General features: G+C 47.0%; 1 protein-coding gene across 1 annotated transcript in view; it reads right to left on the reverse strand.

Moving 5' to 3' along the window:
- Positions 1-11479: 11479 nt before the first annotated feature.
- ZDHHC6 (zDHHC palmitoyltransferase 6) overlaps positions 11480-25627 on the reverse strand; it is a 136235-nt gene continuing 122087 nt past the window's right edge. The window contains exon 11 of the mRNA XM_086922790.1: positions 11480-12167. Within this exon, the coding sequence (XP_086778916.1) occupies positions 12064-12167 (104 nt within the window). The 3' untranslated portion in view covers positions 11480-12063. The remainder of the gene's footprint in view (positions 12168-25627) is intronic.

Consider the following 25627-nt stretch of genomic DNA (forward strand, 5'->3'; position numbering starts at 1 on the left):
TTGATTCAGCCAAAAATAGACCCAAAAAACTATTTGATTTCATCAAAAATACTAACTGCTCTCCCCCAACCTCCAAGATGGAGGATTCTACAAAGAAAGCAGCTGATTTCGCTGTATTCTTCGACAAAAAAGTGAAATCACTGGTGGAGCAGGCCGCTCATCCTATCCCTCCAGAGGAGGGCAAATCACTAGGCATTTGGCAGAACTTTGACCCCCATCTCTGAAGATGCCCTCCTCAAGTGCATCCGCGAAACAAAGCCCTCCAAACATTCTCTTGACCCCATCCCTTGTGCCAATGTCATCGACTTCTATACCCATTCTCTTCCCTATTGGACCACTCTAGTCAACCTCTCCCTCGGTCAAGGCTCCCTTCCTGTCCCCTTCAAAACTGGGTAGGTCACCCCTTGGCTTAAAAAACCCACTGCTGATGCGAATGACCTCAACAACTTCCGCCCCATCACTATCCTACCCTTTCTTGCGAAGATCACAGAAAGAGGTGTAGCGAAACAACTCTCTCGTCATATCAAGGACAATGATCTTGACAATTTTCAGTCCGGCCTAATCCAAAACTGCAGCACTGAAACAGCCCTGCTGCAAGTGATTGATGACGCGCTGCCGATACTCGATTCGAGAGGGTCTTGTCTTCTAATTCTCCTTGACCTTTCTGCATCCTTTGACACTGTCAATCACAACACTCTTCAACAGAGAATGGGCATGGAGGGAACTGTGCTTAAATGGTTTGCCTCCTTCCTCTCTGACAGATCCCAAATTATCAAAATAGCGAACAGTCTTTCACCTCCTTCGGCGGTAAGTCAAGGTGTACCTCACGGCTCTATACTTGCACCCACACTGTTCAATCTCTATTTAGAACCACTGGGAGATCTCCTGAGAAAATCCGGAGTCCAGTATCATCTCTACACAGACGACACTCAAATCTATCTCAAATTTGCCTCCACTCACGATCTCTTCGTCCTAGGCTCTACTCTGGACTCCATTCAAAACTGGATGTCAACACATCAACTGATTCGGATTCCCTCCAAAACTGAATTCCTCCTCCTCACTCTTTCCTCCCCCGGTGCAATCATGGATGGATTAGTTGAATCTACTTAACAATAAACCCATAATTGTTGATAGCGCAAAATCCCTGGGTGTCATACTCAACAAAAAACTCAATCTAATCTCCCACATCAACTCCATTGTAAAGTCTGCTCGATACCAACTGCGCCTTCTTTGGGGAATTCGTCGCTTCTTCCCGGAGCAAGACCTTAAAACTCTGGTCCAAACTCTGGTCCAATCGCTGGTCCTCTCCAGACTGGACTACTGCAATTCTCTTCTCACTGGCCTCCCCAAATCCCACCTGTCCCCCTTAAATCTATTCTCCATTCAGCAGCTCGCTTCATTTATGGGGCCAAAAGAAGCGACCACATCACACCCATGCTATCCATCCTCCGCTGGCTTCCCATCGAGGCAAGATCTATCTACAAGACTGCATGTATCACCCACAAAGACTTACACTCCTCCTCTCCTTGCTATCTGGCGAATAAACTGAAACTCTCTGGAGGCTCTAGACCATCACGAAATACCGAAAATTTACTGCTTGAACCTCCCACTTTCAAGAAGGAAAGTTCGATGGCCCAATCCTTTTCAGGCTACGCGGTGAGAATCTGGAACTCACTTCTGCCTCAGCTCCGGACCACCACCTCCTCCCAGGCCTTCAAAACTGACCCAAAAGTTCTTCTCCTTGAAAGACGCTTCCAAATGTAATTCACACCCTCTCGATTATCTGAAGGAAGACCCTCCATTATAGAGAATCCTTTTCTCCATGACTATGGAAGTGCCTTCCCAGTGGGTTCTGCCAGCTACTGCAGTCTTATCCTTCTACCTGTGTTTAGTACACGTCTGTAACATGCACAAGTCACTTTTCTTTTGCAACACACTGTTTGCTACCTCTTACATTTTGTTTGTTTTAGATATTTAGATACTTGCACAAGTGCCACCATTGCCTACGCAACGTTTGTTCTTGTGCTTGAGTGCCTGCCATTTATTGCAGTATTATACCTCTACTTGTACTTTGTACACTGTTGTAACCTGCACTCATCACTTTTTCCTCCTGTAATGCACCATTTGATACCTCTTGTATTTGGTTTGCTCACTATTGTCATTTTTACCTCATGTAACTTAACGTTTGCTTTTGTAATTTGTTCACTTGTAATGTTCTCCTCATGTATCAGTTCTATTCCTAGTGTGAAGCCCTCTGACACCTTCGGGTAAAGTCCACGTTATATAAAAATGCATACAATAAATTAAAAAAAAATAATTGGACCAATCTGATCACCTCCTGCGTTGCTACCTCCGAGGGATGTTTACATGCTTCTTCCCAGTCACCATGTTCCAGATCGATGGCTACCAATACGTCTGTTTCCTATGTGTAGGTGGGGCAACCCAATTAAGGTTGCCATTTGCTACAGAACCAGCGGGCGCATTGTCATAATTGCATGAGGGTTAATAGTGTTCTGCAAGAAAGAGCGATACTTGGCACCTGAAAACTTTGGAACTGACGTACATGGAGCTGCAGACTTCTCTTCTAAGGGTTAACGGGTGACCTCTGCAACGCCATTCCGAAAAGTAATCTGGGATCCGGAGACATCCTTCACATTCGCACTGTGAGTGGATACTGTGAAACTGGAAGTCTTTTCTACAGATGGAAGTGCACGTGGAAAAAAAGGACAAAGCCCTGCAGGACCAAGTGTGTCTCTCTTGCAGCTTATGATAATCCGAGCTCCTCCTAAAAGTCTCCAGGCACAATGTGTGTCACTCACCCTACGGCACAAGTTAAGGTGCGAAAAGCACCCCTGCCACACCCTACCTCCCCAAAAAATCAAGCTGTCCGTGGGGCAGGAGATGTGCCGGTGCTGACTTCCACCATGAACGAAATCTCTCGGGTCAATTCATCATTGTTCAGACAATGTAAAATGGTAAGCCGCCTGTAACCCCTATTTGTGGGGGGCTCACGAGGGTTCAACAGACGCGGTGCCCAGCACAGGGACCCGCGCTGCAATGCACGGCAGCGGAGGCTGGCGTGACTGACGTTTGCATTGACCGACACTCATTCCTGTATTACAAGCGAACGACGGAAAAGTGTTAGGGTCGGTGGTGCGGAGGCACCTGCTTGGCACGGTCACACAGTCCAGAGTGAAGGGGAGCAGCTGGCGAAGAGGGGGCACAGGAGAGGCACCAGGGGCTAGAGGCAAGTGGCAGCCGATGATCACGAGGAGACTGCAGAGAATCGGCAGTGAGGAGGGAATGGGGTGGGAAACAGGGGTGTTGAGGCTGCCAAGTAGAGGCATGTATTTATTTATTTATGCATTTTTATATAGCGCGGACTTTACCCGAAGGTGTCAGAGCACTTCACAAAAGGAACAGTAATGATACATGAGGAGAAGATTACAAGTGAACAAAGTACAACAGCAAACATTAAGTTACATGAGGCAAAAGTGACAATTGCGAGCAAACAAAATACAAGAGGTAGCAAACGGTACAATTATAGGAGGAAAAAGTGGCATCTGTGCAGGTTACAAAGGTATACATAGTACAAGTAGCGGTATAACGCTGCAATAAATGGTAGACACTCAAACACAAGAACAATCGTTACGTAGGCAATGGTGGCACTTGAGCAAGTATCTAAAGCAAACAAAATGTAAGAGGTAGCAAACAGTGTGTTACAAGAGAAAAGTGGCGTGTGCATGTTACAAAAGAGTACCAAACACAGGTAGAAGGATAATACTGTAATAAATGGCAGAAACTCAAACACAAGAACAAACTTTACGTATGCAATGCTGGCACTTGTGCAGGTATCTAAAGCAAACAGACTATAAGGAGGTATCATAAACAAAAAGAGTGGGTTTGCTCAAATTGATCCGCACATCTACTAACTCTCTAAGTCCATAGAAAAATTATTTCCTTATATTACACTTGGTAAGAGGTGTTCAAAAAAGGTGTTTTACACTCACCCACTAGGGTGTCAATCAGTCTGGGGATCTAAGGGATCCCGACCCAATATTATATACACTGCACCCGAGCACACCCAATCATTGTTTGTGTAATCCAGTTATGGCATGTATCACTTATTAGCACATAGCAAAGAGAATCCTTTTATAACATATTACAAATCCCAGAGAAGTCTTTAGTCCAATTTCCTGAGATTCAGCTCCAAAAAGTACTCTAATCACACTTTCCAATCAGGTCTTGTGTACTTTATTTCAAAAACATAAATGTTGACACAGCAGCAGCCGGCGCGCGTTTCGTCCACAGGGCTTTTTCAAGGCTCGAATAAGAATTGTGGTTTTGATTGCCAAATACAATTCGATCAATTGTTGATACGTTTTCTCTAAGCAATCACTTTCCCATATTAATGCAGCAGTTTATCTTCAATGTTGAAGTATAGGCAAGAGTATATGTGGTCAAGGCAGTATGGAGTAAAACACAATCCACCGGTACATTACAGGCGGCCCATCAGACCTTGATAAGTCCAGAAGCCTGTAATATAACAGGCGTTCTTTCAGGCGCGTTCACTCTCTCCGTTTCTCGTGGAAAAACCACTTCAACATTGAAGATAAACTGCTGCATTAATATGGGAAAGAATATAGTGAAATCTGCTGCTTTCTTTCTTTGTAGAATCCTCCAGATTAAAGGTTGGGGGGAGAGCAGTTCGGATACTTGATGAGATCGAATAGTTTTTTGGGTCTATTTTTGGCTGAGTCAAGGAGGGTTCTGAAGTGCGATGCTTTCCCAAGGAAGATGTGCTTGTGGTACTTGGAACAGACATGGCGGGTAGCGCATGGGTTGACGGCGTAGAAACATTTGAATAGAGTTCGTGGGAAGGAAAGTTACGGATATGTAGAGCTGCAAGGAAATCTAAGGGGCAGAGCTAACCTCTTCGGCTTCTCAGCTGCAGAGTTTGCCGCTTCCAGGGAAGGCAAGACGCTGCCCTGTCAGTGAGTGGTAGTGGAGGTACAAATAGGTGTCAGCCGGTCTGGGTAACTAACTGGTGCTTTATTACAACAAACTTTCGTGTGTGGACTTAGCGCTCCGTGTGCCCTGTGGCTCTTCGTGCACAACAGGTGCTACTGGGTCAGAGGGAGACACCTAAACATTGCACAACACCGATCCCCCTCGACCGCGAGACAGTCACGGACACCACTGGGCGGAGTGCCAACTCACATCTTGTTCGCCACCTGCCTGTTATCGGAGGCGGTGCCCCCTGCCAGCTTCGTTGAGGTGTCACAGCTTGAAATAAACATTTTATTTGCAGATTTGTAATGCAGGCGGTCTGAGTCAGGACCGTGTGAACTAAGGCTTCTGTTCTCTAGAATTTGAGAGCCCACCTCTTCGTTGGTACTAATCACCTGTAGTGTCCGTAAGCATGAATAAAGGGTGTTAAGTACGGCGCGCCCAGGAAGTTTTCGCGTACGATTTTTCCCATCTGCTTGTCTTGTGCTGTTGGCTCCAGCCCAAACATGAAAGGCGTGTTCACTCCATGATTCAGACAAGCGGCACTGAAAGCGATCGCGAAAGCAATCGCTATTGTAAACCAGTGGTGCGCGCGCACCACAGAGAAGTGGGCGGAGGGAGCGTGGCAGCAATGCGAACGCTCGCTGCTGCGCGTGCTGGCCACCAGTGGGAATGGGCAGAGCAAAGGCGGGACATGCGCCCGCCTTTGCCCAATCGCGTGCGTTTTTTTATTTAAAAAAACACCCGAAGCCCAATGGCAGCCAGCGAGAGCAAAACCAAACGCACAAGCATGTGGTTAGCTTTCAATCCCCCTTACAAGAGGTCTCGTGCTGCGCACTGCAACGCTAGGCGCAAGACCTAAAAAGCACTCTTTCTGGACCAAGATATAGATTTCTGACAAATTTGGTGTAAATGTGTTCAGTGGTTTGGGCGGTAGTTGGATCTAAATTTCCTTTAGAAAAATGAAGGGGGAACACATTTTGGGACCCCTTATTTTTCTCACCTACCGTTTCACCCGGAAACTTTCCATGCGAAACTAGTCAAAAACTAGCACTTTTTGTAAAGTTTCGTGGAGATTTGTCAAACAGGGTCCAAGTTAATATTATTAACACCAAAAATGCATTTCCTTTGGAAACATGATCCTTACTGTATCTACCCAGTGAAGACTGCCACTGGGTAATCCATCTATCAAATAGAGGAATAGCGGGAGTTGCATAAATTGCCGTAGAGTGTTGTATAGTGGCATAAAGTGGAGGAGTGTTGTGCAATGAGATAAGGTAGAGCGTTGTAGAGCGGAAAGTAGGGGCAAAGATTGGAAGGGAGTGTCAATGAGTGGCGAAGAGTGTAGTTGAACTGAGCGGCGTAGTGTCGTAGAGTGAAGCAGCGCAGAGGAGTGTCATACTTTGGCGAAGAGTGGGGTAAAGTGTTGTGCAGTGGAGTTCTGTGGAGTGGTGCAGCTTAGCACAGAGTGGAGTAAAGTGTCAGAGTGGAGTGGATTCTAGTACAGTACAGTGTTATAAAGTGAAGTGCCACAGAGTGGAGTAGTGTGTCAAAGATTACAATGGAGTAAATTGTGGTGGAGTGGCATAGAAGGTGTTGCGTAGAATGTTGTAGAGTGGTGTAGTCTACATGAGGGATACAGTGAAGTACAGTGTTCTAGAATGAGTGCCATAGAGAGGAGTGGTGTGTCTTAGAGTACAGTGGAGTGTCAAAGTGGAGTATGGACAGTGAAGTGTCATTGAGGACAGTCTTGTAGAGTGTCAGAGTGGTATATGTAGAGTGGAGTGATGTCGAGAGTAGTGGTGTACAGTAGAGCGGAGCAGTCGTAAGGAGAGTGTGTCCTATAGAGGAATATGGTAGAGTGGAGTGGCATAGAGTAGAGAGGCACGCAGAAGAGTACAGTCTTTTAGAGTATACTAGTGTAGAGTGAAGTCGCGTAGAGTGGAGTGTCACAGTGGAGTGGAGTATTGCAGACTAGAGTGGCGTAGAGTGGAGGGGCATACAGTGGAGGAGAGTTTTCTAGAGTGGAATACAGTGTAGTAGCGAGTCGTACAGTGGAGTGGCATGGGGTAAAGTGGAGTGTTGTTGAGTGGCATAAAGTGTTGTATAGTGGAGTTGCCTAGAGTGGAGTGGCGTGTCGCAGTGCAGAGTGGTGTGGCACGGAATAGAGTTGAAGAGCGAAGTGGCGTAGAGTGTCGTGGAGCAGGCATAGAGTGCCCTAGAGTTGAGTAATTGAGTAGAGGGGAGTTGTACGACAGTGTAGCGTGAGTAAAGTGGGGTGGGGTGGCGTGGCGTAGAGGGAGTTGCGTACGTAGAGAGTCATATATTGGAACAGAGTGGAGTAGTGTCGTACAGTGGGATATAGTGTAGTAGAGTTGTGGAGTGTAGGGGCGTAGAGTAGGGTGTTGTACAGAGGCATAGATCGTAGTAGGTATTGTAGAGTTGAGCAGCACAGATTGAAGTGTCAGAGTGGGGTAAAATGTCATTACAGTGAAGTAAACGGGTGTAGTGTAGAGTGTCAGAGTGGAGTGCCGTGTAGTTTAGTTCAGTGGCATGGAGTGGAGTGGGATAGCATATAGAGGAGAAAAGTGTCAGAGTGGAGTGGCGTGTCATGTCTGAATGTGTCAGAGTGGAATAGTTAGAGCGGAGAAGAGTGTGTAGAGTGGGGTGGCGTAGAGTCGAGTGGCATAAAGTAGAGAGTAGTGGCATAGAATCAAAGGGCATACAGTAGTGTTGTAGAGTGGAGTGCCATGTCGTATAGAGAACAGTGGAATGGTATAGAGTAGAGTATCGCTGATAGCAGTGTCTTACAGTGGAGTCTCGTCGTAGCTTAAAGTGGTCTTGCATACATTGGAGTAGAGTCTTCAAATGTGGAATGACGCAGAATGAAGTCGTAGAGTACTGTGGTGTCTCAGAGTGGAGTGTTGTCAAGTTGCACAGAGTAGAGTGTTGTAAAATGTAGTGGCATAGAGTTGAGTAGGGTGGAGTGTCATCGAGTGGAGTAGTGTCGTAGAATGTAGAGCCACATCATACAGTGGAGTGGCGTGTCATACAGAAAATTGGAATGGCTTGTCGTAGTGCCATACCGAGTACTAAAACTGGCGTGGAGTTCAGAGGCATAGAGTGGAGTACAATGTCGTAGACTGGAGTGGCGTAGAGTGGTGTAAAGGGTCAAAGAGTAGAGTGCCGTAGTGTGGTATAGAGTGGAGTGGCATAGAATACAGTAGAGTAAAATGTCACAAATTGGAGTGATGTGTCTTACAGTGTAATGGAGTGTCGTAGAGTGTTGGAAAGGGTCATAGAGAGAAGTGGAGTGGAGTAGAGCGTGGTAGAGTGGAGTGGCACAGAGTGTTAGGGAGGAGTGCATTAGAGTGGAGTAGTGGAGCAGATTCCCTCTATGTCCTCCCCACCCCATTGGGGTGGGGGGACATAGAGGGAGTTGTGTACAGTGTCGTTGAGTGGAGTAGAATGTCGTAGAGTGGAGTAGAGTGTTGTACAGTGGCACAGACATTGAATTACAGGAAAGCTTTGTACGGAGAAGACACGCGGGAAGTTTGGAGTTTCATTCCTTAAGAAGCAATAGCCACCACTGTTTGGGAGACGGATGCAGCCCCAGTTCAGTTGAGTTGGCGCCAAGATTATCTTATTATTTCCTTCTGTCCCTGAAGATTTTAATTTTAACAACTCTTCTACCGCGTGATCAAAAGAGTGCTAGACTTCCTTTTTGAAGAACAGACCCTCGGTATTCGCTCGAGTGAAAGTGAGCGCGGATCATTAAAAGGATTATATTAACTATCACATTTTTGCACGTGTATACGGCATTGTAAAGAGAGAACTTTCCCCTTTTTAACCATCAGGAGTGAACGACACCTCTTGAAAAGTAACTCTGGGGAATACAGCTAATAAACTTCCTGAAGAAGACGGCTACAATTGCTTTGGTCCGTCGAAACGCGTTGAGAATTGGGGGAGAGAACTCATATTACCAACTAAGGACTATTCTGACTATTGCTGAATATAACCTTATTGAGTTCTTCCTTCTTTTATACTTTAGGAACTTGTGTGATTAACTGTGAAGATTTTCTGTTCCCTATATTGACTGTGTTCCCCTGATTTTACCATTACTATTTGTTTAGTTTTTAACTATATTTTAATAAATTTATACATTTGGAGATTTATTTGTTGTTTCATAGTTTCGGTTTCTACTGCACTATTTAGTCTGCCTGTATTGTTGGTTGTCATTTATGTTGTCTTGATTTATGTGGCCAGAGGGAATTTCTTATTGACAAAGTCAATAGTTGGTACCCCATCCCTTTGGTAGAGGGTCCCTCTCTCTTTTATTAGAGATTGAGTGGAGTGTCGTACAGTGTCTTGTCCAAGAGTGCTGTATTGTACAGTGCCATATCGTAGAGCATTGCAGCATACATTGTCATGTCGTACAGTTTTTTTGTAGAGAGTTTTATATAGTGCAAACTAGACCAGAGACAGTGTTGTAGAGCGGAATGAGATGTCAGAGTGGAGTGGCATGTCATACAGTGGTGTGGAGTGTAGTAGTGTTGTTTGAGCAGACATTGCGGGGAAATGCCTAAAAGGATTTAGAGTACTTTTGGCAGGAATACAGCTTACAGGGTTTAAAGGGGCCTTTTTGGTAGCAGAACTAAATTGGTTCAGTAGTTTTAAAGTTAGAGCCTGATTCATAAAGGAAAACTTTACCTTTTGGGTAAGTTTACAATTGTTCGCAATTTAAAAAAGGTATTTTACAAGTCATATCTTTACAACTGCGGAGTCTCAGCACAAAAAAAAAATAATTGTTATGTGCGGAGACTTCACAGTCATAAAGTACTCCAAGTAAAATACCTCTGTAAATAGCAAACAATCGTAAACTTACCTAAAAGTGTACGTTTACCATTTTGAATCAGGCCCATAAGGCACAACGATTAGTGATATATTGTGCTGTGGTAGAATGCAGTACATTGCAATGACAAAGCAACATATGATTGGGTAATGAAAGCCCTCACAAAATTAAAGGAAAGCCATATTGTTAAGACCAGTCTGCGTTCTGGGTTTTGAGTGTACTAATGTTTTATAAGTGGATAGGAAGGGATGAGTCAGTTTATACAGGTGTGTAAAAGTAGTTAAATTACTTTAAAAAAAGTCTGCAGAGTACCTTCGTACTACCTGGAAAGTACGAAGTTACTAACAGAAAAAATATATATTACTGATGTAAAAAATAAAGACAATGTACTACACTACATTTCCTCATAAAACCTAGAACACAGACCAAGTGTTGTGTAAACAATATTTCGCCCTTACAAAATTAAAAGAAAGCTGTATGGTTTAGACTGCACTAAGCCAGCGTTCTAGGTTTTAATGGGAAATATAGTGTAGTACAATGTATTTTGAATTTTTAACATATTTAATTTTGTTTTTCTTTTTTTAACTACCGCTGTAATTTCTAAGGTGTACTGCAGTTCTCCGTAATTTTGTAAACAAAATATAAAAAGTAATAAAACTACCTTTCCAGACTTAGCTAAAGTGCATCATTGCTTCCTATTCACTTTTAAAACAGTTGTACACTATATTTTCACTTAAAAACTGCAGACTAAGTGTGGTGAAAAAAATATGTCTGCCTTTTACTTTAGTACGGGTTTGGCTTACCCAATCATACATTGGTTTGTCATCGCCATGTACTTCAGTACACCATATAAGTAAAGTGTTATACCATGGCCCAATGTATCACCACGTTTTTGTGCCTTAAACCTTTTAACTACTGACCAAATTTTGATCTACTAACAAAAAGGAACCTTTTTGCACTGTAGTCTATATTCCTACCAATTTAAAAAACAAAATGTGTCTGGACGTTTTGCTGCTAAATCTGTCTATAAAGTCTATAGAAAATGCAGTGGTAGTATCACTGCAAAAATTTGCATCATCCACCAACGTAGAAAAAGCAATATATCTGCAAATTTTAGTTTTGATTCAGCATACAGAGGCAAAGTTATTAGCCAGCAAAAATCATAGGAATTCTTATCTCTGAGAATCCGAACTATAACTACAGAGTGGCCAGTGACCCTCTGTACCAGGAAACAAGGAACCGTGGGTGGTTCCCAAGTTCTCCTTTATATGGAGCACCCTACAACACCAGCAACACTCTAAATTTGCTCACCTCAAATGTCTGTTTTTGAGTATTAGCACAGCGTTATCCATGCCGAGCTAGAGAGGGACAAAACTTTTTGCCATTTTGATGATAAAATATTTAAGCCTAGGATTAGCACAATACCATCCAAGCCGAGCTGAAAAAGGACCACTCCGGGCACAGTATTACAGCTTTGGATAAAATTCCTGTTTTGCATAATTTATTTCGACACTCTGAACCTGAGCAGGTATTAAATACATAATATATATATATATATATATATATATATATTTATATTATAAAGCTTCTGCACATGCAATAAAAACTATAAAGAAATGTGTATAGAAGGATTTTATTATCATATATTGACAAAATGTACATGTGTAAAAGTCATAAGTAACATCCCATTTCTGCTCATAATACTTACAAATAGATCTGCTGCATTTCTTGATTGGGAGACATGAAGGAGCGGGTCAGTTTTTATCTTCAAGTAAACCCACAAAAAAACAAAACATGAAAACCTAAGATGATTTAAATTAAGGAGCAAGCACCACGTGCAGATGTCAAAAACCTAAAACAATTGAATACGTAAGATAACAAAAAACTACTAAACATTTTTAATCTTCCATCCAAAAAATTAATAAACAATTACAAAAATGTTATCTACTGATAAAGGTATTTGTATCTTGAAGGTATTTGTTGAATGACTTTTCCATTGTTTCCAAAAAGTACTTTAATTTAAAAATATTGGAGGAGATGGCACTGGATCCGTCCACACTAGCAGAAAGAGGAAAACGTCATCCACACATACTGACAGCAGAGTCGCAAAATTTCTATTAAACAATCTCTTCAATAAAAGTTTTTAGTTTTTTTTTTTTAGAGGGGTTATGTCCGTTCTGTCAAAAGAACCCAAGCAAGGGCTATCTTGTCTTCTTCTCCTCTGTGTGCGTTTGCTCAGATTCACATTCTTGTGAGCATTTTTCTACACACCTTCTGGGAAACCATCCTCTGATTCTGTCTCCAACTGCATGAGCAAAGGAAAAACATCAGTCGCACATAACAAGTCTTGTGAACAGAGAAAAGGGGACAAGTAACATATGCATATTTCATAAATAATTTAAAAAAATCCTGCATGAGCTCAAATTTAACATTTCAAATGTCTACTTTTTTTTAACATATGTTCATTGTCATCATTTGACTTTTGTGCCATCAGCATATGCATAAAGCTATCCACTGTTTAATGGATATAGAACAGCGCAATATCAAATAACTAAAATAAATACATGAAACATGAGGCAGCTTCATAATACTGGTTTTACCGCTGCAGAGTCTCTGAATACAGCAACTGTGAAGGTGGTCTTTGGTCTGAATTGAGAATAAGTGCAATCAACCACCAGTATGTCACCCTCAACCCGGGGTTTGTTTTCTCAATCCTCATGATTTACATTCCAATGCTCTACCATATACAATAAAACATTTGGGTACATTTTTAGATCATGTGAAAAGGCTTTGCAAGGGGGCATGGCTAAGCAAGCCACGGTGGTGGCTGTGCTTTGCTGAGGCTCCGTGGACGGGCGGCCAAACAGCCCTGTAATCCTAGTCGTCCCGGGGTAAATATAGCCTTCCTGACGGCGGAGCACTAACGGCACCGGGAGAAGCCGAGAAACTGCGGTGCCTCACGCTGCAAGGGCAGCAAACGGCGTGGTCTCTGGCCCGCGGACCTAGCTTCAAGATGGCGGAGGCCCATCGCTGAACGGGCTGGGAGTAGGAGGCGCGACCCGCCCGGCATTGAACCCACTGCAACCACACTCGGCGGATACGCAAGTCCGGGACCAACCACACGGAGGTCCCCCTCCGCCTTCTACTGCTGTGATCGGCGCCGCCGCCTAGGGTCGGCGGGCAGCCGGAGTCGTTCCTGAGGCGGCAGGGCGGCTGGACGACTGGGGACATCGCCACAGAGGTGCGGGCCACGGAGGGAGTTAGAGGTGGCCCCTGCCTCGACACACGCATCGACCTCGGAGGGAACCGGCTGGCCACGGAGGGGGGCACCTGTGGGCTCTTTCCACGAGCAGCGGCACCTCTTCCTCCGCCGCACCGGCGCGTGCCACGTCGAGGGCAAGTGCGGTGGCGCAGAAAGCTCTTCAACCACCTACCCATGCTGCATGCAGACTTTAGTATACTCACCCTGAACGTGCGGGGCCTGCACACGCCGCGCAAGCAATACACGACATATGCATATATTAAGCGCCAACGTGCCCACATCGCGTTCCTGCAAGAAACGCATCTCATAGCACCCGAGCTAGACAAACTGAGATCCTGCTGGCGGGGTATTCTATGCGCCACATCATACTCTACGTTCGCACTTGGCGCGCTCATTTGAGTTCGCCCATGCACTCCCTTTCAGGAAACGCGCAGAGTAGTAGATAAGGAGGGGAGGTATGCCCTGTTGGAGGGTCTGCTAGACGGACACCCAATCCTATTAGGCAGCATCTACGCACCAAACGTTGAGCAGGATAGATTCTGGGACTCCCCCTCGGATGCGTTAGCCCAATTCGCCTCTCTCCCATGGATATTAGGGGGCGACTACAACTGTGAACTGGACGTTACACTTGACAGGTCCCACCCACCGCCCCAACATTCTCCAGCCACGGTACAAACTGAAAGTTTCCGCCGCGGGGTCAGTCATTGGACGCTCGTAGAAGCATGGAGGGCTCACCATGGCTCACCATCCCCACACATGGCTATACTCATTCCACTCCATCCCACATAACTTGCGGACCAGACTTGATAGATTTTTATGCACCCTGTCACTGATACCCAAGGTCTAACACACTGACTCCCTAGGTCGAGTAGTCTCAGACCCCGATGCACATATCCTAAGTATACGCTGGAGACCACCCCACCCTCTGGTGCCCACACGGCGCCTCCCGAGGGACTGCCTCATGACCAGGTATTTAGACACGAACACACACAGACGTTCCAAGATTACTTCACCCACAACACCGGGACCGCCACTTCTAGGCTAGTGGAATGGGACGCATTCAAAGTAGTTGCAAGAGGCGCCTGTATCAAACAGATAGTGGGGGCCCGCCGCACACTTGAAAACACGCTCACTGACTCGGAACACACGCTGGCGACACTCACCAAAAAGGAGGATGCCCCGCCGGCTACGATGGCACAGGTAGCCGAGGCAAAAACGAAACGCGCAACAGCCCTGGCGGGCTTGCGGATATTCAATTTCCGTGCTTGCGCTGCTCGCGTACACAGAGAACGTGACAAAACAGGCACACTATTGGCGTGGTTGGCACACCAAGACACAGACGCAGCACCCATTACCGAGATCCGGACATCCATGGGCACACTGGTGCGCTCCCAGCAGGACATATTCGATGCGTTCAGGCACTATTACGCTGCCGTGTACAGTACTCAGACAATACCGACGAGAGGCGGTGTCCCAGTTCCTGGACCCGCTGCCGCTCCCCCATGTCACAGTGGCGACCAGGGACGCCATAGATACGAAAACAACAACAACGGCCGACGTCTCCAGTGCGATACACTCTTTGGCGCGGAACAAGGCCCCTGGCCTAGACGGGTTTCCTCTTGAATACTATAGTTCCTTTGCTTCTCTGTTGATCCCCTGGCTGGCCGCCATGTTCACGGACGCCCTCGATAGGAGGGAACTTCCGACATCACTACGAGAATCGGTCATCGTGTTCTTTCTTAAACCGCACAGAGACCCGCAACAACTGTCCTCATACCGCCCTATCACGCTCCTCTCGGCTGATTGCAAAATCCTGGGGAAAATACTGGCCGTCAGGTACGAACAGATATTGCGCCCCCTAGTTCACCCGGACCAAAACGGCTTCGTCCCTGGCAGGAACACGTCACAGAATATCAGACGAGTCTTCCACGTCCAAGATCAGGTGGGAGACGCCTTCCCCCGTGCGGCCTGCATAATACTAGACCTCGAAAAAGCTTTCGATACAGTGACCTGGCCGTACATCTTTCCAGTCCGTCGTCGGGCGGTAATAGGTCCAACTCTATTACAATACACTTGGCTCCTATACACCAACCTTACGTCTCGGGTCAGGCTAGGTCGTTACATATCGCCCCCGCTGCGAGTCGAGAGGGGCACCAGGCAGGGTTGCCCCCTCTCGCCCCTGATCTTCGCACTGGCGGTGGAGCCGCTGGCGATCCGCTTACGCCGGGAGGGTACAGCCTGGGGCATTTCCATAGCGGACACGCTCCACTGCGTCTCCATGTACGCGGACAATCTTTTGTTGTGCGTCCGGGACGTAACCGCGGACCTTACCCCCATATGGACGGTCCTGTCCGAATTCGCGGAGGCCTCTGGCCTTCGAGTAAATTGGGAGAAATCAGTGGTATATCCCCTGCACAATTCCCTTGCTACGCGGGAGGTCCGGATTGGTACGCAGAGCCTATCTTGGAACACGGGCGCCCCCAGTTACCTGGGTGTCCGCCTTTATCGCTCACCCACCGACCTCTATGAGGGCAACCATTGTAGAGTCCTCGCCAGCATCCGCGCCTCGGTGGGCTTCTGGAGAAATCTCCCACTCGCCCCTATTGGTCGGGTGGCTCTGGCGAAAATGATCATAGTCCCCCGACTGTTATATTACTTCACTAACCTTCCGGTCGTGCCACCCAGAAATTTCTTCCGCGAGTTGGACACGCTCCTTTGCTCACTTGTGTGGGGAAACGGCCGACATAGAATAGCCCTTACCAAACTCCAGTTGCCCACCACGCAGGGGGGCCTTAATGCCCCAGCCGTCGAGTTACATTTCCTCGCAGCTCAACTCCAGAGGCTCTCACACTGGACGGCGGACAGACACTCCGGGGAGACCTGCACTACACACGGTCACATCCCCATACCAGAGCTCGGTCGTCTGTTGCTCCATGGCAGCAGACCCCGCCGGACCTACCCCCTGCAAGTGTCATGGCACGCCAGTGCATGCAACAAATTCACGTATGGCAGCGAAGACCCCTTGCTATTCCCCACGGCTACCGCTGGCGGAGTGGCCACGAGGGGACACATACTTCACAAGTGCCATGTTACGCGTGTGGACGGAATCTGAAGTCGCGGAGGCACTCTTTGCGGAAGGCCAGCTTCGCCCATATGACCACCTCATGGAGGACCACAGCCTCCCCCCAGGGCAGTTTCTGACACATCACCAACTCATCGACTGCTATCGCCCACACAGTGACCTTACAGCCGGCGAGCCTGCGACACACCCCGTAGTTCACACCATCCTTCACATGGGCAGTGGCAGACACCTAGTTACTTGGCTGTATAAGTCAATCAGAGAACTCCCAAACAAGCCCCTGCACGCCTTGTGGGCTACTTGGGAGGACGAGTGTGGGCGACAACTACACGACCGGGAGTGGGGCAGAGCGCTAGAATTCGTGAAGAAAGTGTCGAGAAATGCACGGTTCAAAAACATACAGTACTACATTTTACACAGGGCCTATCAGACCCCGGCGCGTCTCCAGCAGTTTTACCCCGACACGCAATTCTTATGCCCCAGATGTCACTCCCCGGACGCACACTTTCAACATATGTTCTGGAGCTGCCCGACCCTTCAGACCTACTGGTCGGCCATACTAGACTCCATCAGTGCCCTCACAGGGCTGCACACCTGGGAGGCAGTCGCATTGGGGATTTTCCGCAGGCCAAAGACACACAAGGTACAGGCCCGATACGCTGCTTTATCCATGCTATTAGCCAAAAGGAATATAGCCATGCAATGGCCTGCAATCACCGGCCACTCGTTCAAGGCATTGGTAGGAGCAGCGAAAAAATGGGCGACGTCAGAGGAGGACGCCCTGAGAGAGGAGGACGCCCTGAGGGAGGAGGAAGCGAAAGGTCAGCGCAAACACCCTATATCCCTAGAATGGGCCAAACTATCTCACCAGTTTGCGTTAGCCCACAAGCGTGCTACCCCGAACACTTCTCAACGTGTCGCCACCCCCCCTGCAGCACCAACACCCCATTAATGTGCACATAACTTGATCACCTTCGCCCCCCCTGGCCCCCTTCCCCTCTAGCCTCTATTCCCCCCCCCCATTGCCTCCCTGCAGATGAGCCCTGAACAATATGTCTAATTCTGCTCCTCATACTCAGTCTTCACCCTACTACCCCCCCCCCTTTTCTCCCCCCCCCCCCCAAGTTTCTCTTACCAGTCCACACTCTATTCCCTGTTCCTCTTCCCCTAGTTCACCCCCGCACTCACACGGCGTCAGTCACTAACAGATCATTATATGCATATTGACTACCACCTGATGGCATGTTTGAATCATTGTAACATCTCGGTTCGCAATATGATGTACCTTGAGTGCTTTCTTTTTGATGAAAAGTTAATAAAAACCATTAAAAAAAATGTGAAAAGGCTTTGCAATGCGGTGTTCAGTTACTGATGATATCTTTCACGGATTAAAACGGATATCAGAATCTGAGGTCCATCCCCAGATCCCTAAATCACACTAATTAATATCCTCCCCAGCTTCCAACTGGATGTAATCATCAATAATAGAATTTGCAAATGAGAAAAGTACAGTTCTGTCAGTCATGCCACAGGGGTCACCCTAAACGTCCTTAAGGACAGAACACCCCTCCCTGGATTGGCAGGGTCAAAGTGACATACTCTCGTGACAATCCTAAATAGAAACAACTACAGAAACCACAGACTGGTTGTGAGAGGTGGAATCGTGATATGAAGCATTTTCATCCACCATTATGCAGCTCACCTTTAAGGTCAAATAGGTATTCATTTGAAAAGAACATCAGACTCTAGATTTTCTAAAGCATAAAACAAATACAGACCTAGACCCCAATTATGAATCTTGGACATTCACACATTCCACCGTCAAGGCCTCTCAGCATTTGGCATCTGAAGATGGACATACTGATATTACTGAAGGCTGCTATTGAACTAATGGTCCTCTGAAAAGCAAAAACGAGTCCTGCAATAATACCATCCTTTCTCTTTTATCGTTACACTTGATCAAGTCTCTTCTTATTAGTACACGGTCAAGACTGCTCTGTCATATGACGGAGAGGATGGCAGATTTTGGGATAGGACCCATTCATACACATGATCACAAATTCATAGCTCAGAGCAGGTTCTTTTGGCGTGATCTCAATGGGGCAGAATGGTTGAGTTTTGCATGCATTTCACTTTTGTTGGGTACAGGAGTGATGTATGGGAAGGCCATATGAGGAGAAGGTACCAAGCCAATGTTGGCACATATGACTCTGGTCTACAATTGCCCACATCATTCACGGGCAAGCCTGGCTATGGACAATTCAATTTTTGGCTCTGAGTTCAGAATCAGTACATTGTGTTTCACAAGAGATATAGTTCAGTAGCCTAAATACAGAACATGAAGGTCTTTGTAACCTCAGGATAGCACTGCTTTAAGGTCTGAGCCTATAGGTTATGTTTCAGTAGTGTGAATGCCAGGCAGCGAGTTACACAACCTGTGTAGCTCTGTGATTCCTTGTGAAGGAGAGAAGCATGGGATGAGGACTGAATGCCGCTGTCAAGGGACCCCTTTCCCTTACCATGTACAGGGCTCCCTGTACATGGTGTTATGCTGGTTATGCTGTGGAGCTGGAATAGGTAGCCTTGGATTCCCTTGTGGACCTGTGGAGCTGCGCTGAAGATTCCAAGCATGCCAGCTGCCCTTCCCTTTGATACAGTGAGCCGGTAGAACATGGCAGAATCCAACTCAAGTGGTGGAGTGTCCCTTCCTTGCCATCCCTCGTGAACCTGATGCACTGTGTCAATGAAGAGAAGCATGACCGCTCCCTTGTTTGCCTGCAGCAGCATTAGAAAATAAACAGATGTGACTGAAAGAATGGTGTACTGAGAGTGATAAATTCAGAGCAGGACTAATGGAAAACTGTCTGTATGGCGATATAGGTCCACCGCCATTTGACAATAAAAGTAAAGCATTGGTAAAGCCAGTCTTTGGATGCTCGAGTTATATGCGGTAACATTCCGTGCCAACTTGAACAAGATGCATTTTGAAGGGAAAAGTAAGAAGGTGTAAATAAACTTGGATCCAGCAGGGTCTATGAACTCATTTTCAGTTACCTGTTTAAAGCTTCATAAACAAAACAAATGTCACACACTCAAACAATATGGTGTGGACAAATGTCTATGGTGAGCCCAGGCCAAGTTATGAATTGCAACAACGTCTTTGCCCATTTTGCTTGAAAATGTTTATTGAAATTTCTAAAAGATTCAGGTCGACTGAGCCATATAGCTGAGATAGTGATCCAACCTTCTTCTCAATAACAAAAACAAGGAACGGTCTTGTTACTCGATAACAAAAAAAGAAACAGTCTTGTTCACAGTCACTCTAGTTAAAGTGACATGTATAGCATTTAGCTAGTTGTAAACCAGCAGAAGTCAGTGGAGGCTGCTGTCAATCCCAAGTGGTGTGGCAGCGCAGGGGAAATACATTAAAATAAACAATAAAAAGACAAACAAATGGAAAAAATGTAATAAAACGGTACTTACCTGCCGCTGCCGGACGCTGCCTTGCACCTCTACTCCCATCTCAATCCTTGCCTCCCGGACGCCAACAAACTGGTACAACCTGTACAGGTTCCCAGATGGCAATCCAGACGCTGCTCTCATGCTGGGAATACTATTACCCAGCATTAGAGAAGCACTGGTATTGGTCTGAGCGGCCTGGTTTGGCGCTCAGACAGTGCCTGGGAGTCTGCGTCAGTTCCCACCCAACTGTGCAGCACAGCTCGGGTGGAGAGATTCAAGTGTGCATGTCTGTTTGGCTGTGCTAAGACAGCTGGCCAAACCGATAGGCACACTTCTAGCGCCCACCACTCCTCCTCACTGCTGCCGCTTCTCTTCGTGGTGGCCCCGCCCTATGACTTGGCTGGCTCTGTGAAAAATAAAATGGTTTTATTATCATTTCATTTTTCAGGTTTCTCTCTGCCACCTGCTAGCTGTGAGAAGACGCTCCTCCGCCATAACAGAGGAGCTGCCGCTGGCAGAAGTGAATGTGCTGCAAAAGGAGTCTGGCTTATGTACGTACACAGACAGACTAGACAAAATGGTCATGTGAAGATTGTCTTTTTAATCTCGGCTCACACTGGCCTGCCAATTTTGCCCGAGACTGATCTGCAGTACATTTTGTAGCATATTCCAAATGAAAAAGCAAGCCAGGTGTAAACATCCCACTCCATGAAAGAAGGAGCTGTTGAGACCATGTGCAACTGCAGTGAATAGAGCTAATTAGGAGCAAATTGGAATTCCCACGGTACGTGAAACAGAAATCACTGCCAATTAACTAAAATTGTGAAAGCTACCCATTCTGCTGCCTTGCACCCTCTCAATCCAAGTTTGAAATCACTAAAAAGCTGTGCATGTGATATATGACCTAGCTAGCATTGAAATTCAACTGGAGATTAAAAAATAAATATAGCTTTCTTTCATGGGAGGCATTTACAATATTGCAGCATAAAAGAAACCAGTTATTTACCAGGCCTGGGTGGTGTTCGTGGAGAAAAGTCCGCCGCGCTCGGCAGAGTTCTACAAGCGGCGGATTGCTTGCGCTGATTTTTAGCGTCATGTGTTTGGGAGCATTAACGGCACCTTGCACAGCGCAAGAGAGCGCAGCTTCTTTCTGCCACTCGAGTAGATGTTCAATGGAGCATCAGGTTTCTGAACGCGAGCGGTCGCGACCTGCAGCGACCGCACCTAGTTGAGAAATCTCGCCGGGATGTAGTCTAGTGTTGGATTTTCCTCACTCGTCATCGCCAATTTAACGTTACCGTGAGGAAAAGTTTTTCTGAACTTTGCACTCTACGCAGAGCACGGAGTATGAAAAACTTGTGCTATCTTTCATATATTCACATACAACCCACTGTCCTCCCTGATCAAAGTCCACTCACTGCTTGATCCTTCTAATTCTTGTACTTAAAAAATCAAAGCTTTGGGGACTTTGTTTCAGGGGTGCCATGGCAAGGAGTGCTGGCAAGAAATCACTCGGTGCATTCACCTCCCAGGGTAAAAACTTGTGTGCTTTTACTGGAAATAGTTTTATTGAAACTTTTCACAAATCAAAATCAAGTATAATTTAGGAACGCAGCAGCATAGCAATGAATCATCCTCGCCACAGTTGTAGAAGATGTACAGCAGTACAAGGCAGTACGATGCTAAAAACAAAATGAAACCAGCACTATGCAGGTACGACAGGTTGAACAAGAGGGTGCATCAAGTGTGACACCCATTCAGATGTCATCTGGACGTGGAATAAAGAAATACAAGCGAGCAAAGAAGGTCAGGAAAAGACACTACAGAGTCACTTGAGTTCAAGGGTGTTCCGAGGCTGTTTGATAAGGGAGAGTCCAGGGGTCGGAGGTCAAAAAGGGGAGGGGGAAGGAGTGGCAGGCAAGGTGCAAGTAAATAGCTGGAGTGCTCGGAGCCTGGGACATGTAAAGAAGAGTATTCCAGGCGAATGAAATAATCTAGCCGAGTTTGCCAGTGAGAGGGGGGGGGGGGGGGGGGGGGGTGATTAAGCACCCAGTGGAGCAGTAGACAGTATCGCAACTGGGACATTTCAGGGATCTGGAAATCTACTTTGCAGTGCTTGAATATCTTTGTTTGACTCACCGTCAAACAAGTTGCCAAGGTGCGGTATTCACCCTCGCCCCCAAGCTTTAAAAATGACTATGTCCTACAGGCAGGCGTAAAGTCCAGGTTGTGCATTTTTGGGGTATTTGGGGAGGGAAAAGTAGTGAGTCCCCTTTTGGACGCTATCTTGTCCCATACCTCCAGAACAGTCTTGGTGGGAGTGGCAATATAGGCGCTTCGCTGTCTAGCGCTTTTCTGATACCAGACAATGTACCATAAGGGGTGGCAGGGCACAGTCAGGTCCAGGTGGAACCAATGTTTCTCTTTTTCACGAGCTACCCATTTGGAGATGTATTGAAGGTGCGCCGCCAAATAATATTGGAGGAGGTTAGAGCAAGCCAGTCCCCTTCAGTCCCTTGGAAGCGTCCGCACAGTGTTCGAGAACCGGGAACCTTTGCACCCCGAGATAAAGGTGCGAATGTCCAGCTGAAGATGCAACTTGTCATCCTGGGGGATGGAAGTGGGAAAGGTCTGGAAGAGGTAGAGGATTTTTGGGAGGAGGGTCATTTTAACTGCATTGAGTCAGCCCAGCCATGACACATGCAGGGTTTTTCACCGGCAGAAACCCTAAAGAACAGGCATGCAGAATTCCAGTCAATTAGCTTGTGTCCAGGAGGCTGGGGACGGGGAAAGACGGAGGCCGAGATATCGGATGGATCGCAGCGTCCACCCGAAGGGGTCGAGGTTGTGTAGGTCAGTCTTAGAAATCGTGAGGTTGAGGGCATATGATTATGAGATATTGAGCTTAAAGCACGAGACACATTGTGTTCTTTTAAACACAATGAATGTACTAATAAACAAACCAAGTTATAAGGCCTATGGCAATTTTAACAATGTTTATTGTTATTTTAAAAGAACGAAGGAAACCCACCCAGACAATAGGGAATAATTTAAGCATGTGACTATGAAAGATACAGTGCTGGAGAACTAGATCCCTGGTGTAGCGCCCTCCCCAGTCTGGGTACCCATCAATGACTATGTCACACACGGAGCTCAGAATTACACGTCTTTATCTGCGCGTAACTGCAAACTCAACATTCTAAACCATTCTCACATCTCAGTTCTACGGAGTCTATCAGGAGTGAAAAGTGTTCCATCATTTAGAACTTGCAAGACATTAATCAATCAATCAGGAGTTTATATAGATCGGCTACTCGCTCATAAGGGTGTCAAGGTGCTGAGGGTGGAAAGGGAGCTCGATGCATCTGGGCGCATGGGTTCAATCGAAGAGCCAGGTCTTGAGATCCTTCGTGAATTGGGTCAGCAATGGGGCTTGCCTAAGGAGGAGAGGCAGGGTGTTCCAGCTCTTGGCGGCGAGGTGGGAAAAGGATCTTCCTCCGGTTTTTGGTCTTGTGGATCCGTGGGATGGTGGCCGGGGCCAGTTGGGCGGAAAGAAGGTGTCTGGCAGGTACATGGAATGAGAGGCGGTGGTTCAGGTATGCTGGTCCTGCGTTGTGGAGAGCTTTGTAGGCATGTGTGAGGTGCTTGAAGGTGATTTTTTGTTGACTGGGAGCCAGTTGAGTTCTCATAGGTATTCAATGATGTGGATGCAGTGGGGGGGATGTCGAGGACTAGTCTGGCTACGGCGTTTTGAACGTTCTGTAGTTTTCTGGCACATTCACATTAGTAAAACTACAAATAAACTACATTCCCAAAGGAGGAAACACTGTTGGCAATCACATTTTTTAATTATAGCCGATATCATGCTTCGGTATACGGCGGCAGAGCTTTTGTCCCTTCATAAGGGAGCGTGCTCCTGTCATAAGGTCTTTCCGGGTCGGTTTAAGGGTAAGAGGTGGTGTCCTGGCTGTGGGTGGTTGCCAGGCAATGTCCCGACCACTATATCCGACAGTGGGCTGATAGGGTGAAGCATCTATGTCTGCTCCTAAATACAAGATCATTGAGCAGACATGCTCTGGATATTTACGATCTCCTGGTCACGGAAAAACCTTTATGCCTGATGCTGACAGAGACGTGGTTAGGGGAGGCTTCTAACCCGGACATTGCCACAGCAATTCCCCCTGACTATAATATCTTCAGGCAGGATAGATTGAAGGGGAGGGGCGGCGGTGTGACACTTGTGGTGAATAAACTGGTCGCATGCTCTATTATTCCTATGGATGTAATTACTGGATGTGAATCTTTGGCCTTCTCCATAGCATTATCGCCTCACCAATCTTTTAAAGGGCCCCTAGTCTACAGGCCCCCTGGATCGGTGGGCTCTTTTTTTGAAGAGCTCCAGTCGGTAGTCTCAGCACTGGTGTTGAGATCCGAGCATTGCGTATTGGCGGGGGACTTTAATTTGCATATGGATGATGGGCTGGATGCGGACACGATTAAAATGATCGATGTTACGGCTCCTTTAGGCCTCTCTCCTTATCTCTTTGGGCCGACGCATGAAAAAGGCCACACCCTGGATCAGGTCTTTTCCACTACCCCTGTTGAGATGTTGGCACCTTTGCCGGTGCTCTGGTCGGATCACCGGCTGGTCAAATTTCATGTGCTGGGTGCAAAAAAACCTTCTAGTGTTGCTCTCCGGCAGCCGTGTCAAGCACCGAGGGTGTATCATCGGGTGATCCCGGAAATGCTGGCACAGGCATGCCTGGATCATCCCTGTCCTATGTCAGGCGACTTGGAAAGGGATTTAGAGTCTCTGCAAGCATGGCTGACGGATAGGCTGGACGACCATGCCCCTGTGAGGGCCCCCCAAAAAACAGCTAAACGGGTCTCTGCCCCTTGGTTCACTGAAGCATTGGCGGCATCGCGACGGCAGTGCAAGGTGGCAGAGAGGGCCTGGCGCTCACAGTATGATTCCGCGGCCAAGCTTGCCTACAGGACGTCTGTCAAAGTGTACCATCGTGACATCCTCCTGGAAAAGAAAGGTTATTTTGCAAAGAGGATTGAGACTGCCGCCAACTCGTGTAAAGAGATTTTTACTATTGTAAGGGAATTTACGGCCCCACGCATGAATTCGTCCCAGGCAGCTCCTTTGGAGCCGTGGGTAAGTGCACTAGCTAACTATTTTACCACCAAGATAAAATTGATCTAGGACTCTTTTCCCCTGAGTGCGGCCGGAATACCTCCCAGCCCTGAGGGTGGGTCAGTTTTAATAGCTAGTTCGGATCCGGTTTTGGCAGAATTCCCGCCACTTTCAGTCTCCACGTCCTTGGATCTTCTGACCAAATGAAAATCCGGATCGCCTCTTGACCCGTGCCCTGCCAAATTTCTGGCGAAAGTGGCGGAGGTCATTAATCCTTTGGTGAATGCCCTTTTGAATCTTTCCTTGGGTGAGGGGGTGGTCCCGCATGCTTGGAAGCAGGCGATGATCATTCCTCTACTCAAGAAGCCGGGCTTAGATCCTGAGGTTCTTGCCAACTACAGGCCCATCTCTCTCCTGCCTGCTTTTGTTAAGATCTTGGAGAAGCATGTGCACACTGTGCTCTCCAATTTTCTAGAATCCCACAATTTGCTTCATTCCACCCAATCCGGCTTCCGTTCCAACTTCAGCACCGAAACGGCGCTATTGGAAGTTTCGGAGGCAATTAAGGAGGTACTGGATTCAGGAGGCAAAGCGATGCTTGTGATGCTTAATCAGTTGGCGGCATTTGACACCGTCCCCCATGAGGGTCTCCTCGCCAGACTTTATGAGATCGGTCTGATGGGGACGGTGCTCAGCTGGTTTAGATCTTTTTTGGCTGGCCGCCGACAAACGGTCTGGCCCCCCCCTTGCTCTGCCGTGGTGCCGCCACTGGAGGTCGGAGTCCCGCAGGGCTCAGTGTTGAGCCCGACTCTTTTCAACATC

The sequence above is a fragment of the Lissotriton vulgaris genome, chromosome 5 (genome assembly GCF_964263255.1).
Source record: "Lissotriton vulgaris chromosome 5, aLisVul1.2, whole genome shotgun sequence".
In the NCBI taxonomy this organism is placed as follows: domain Eukaryota; kingdom Metazoa; phylum Chordata; class Amphibia; order Caudata; family Salamandridae; genus Lissotriton; species Lissotriton vulgaris.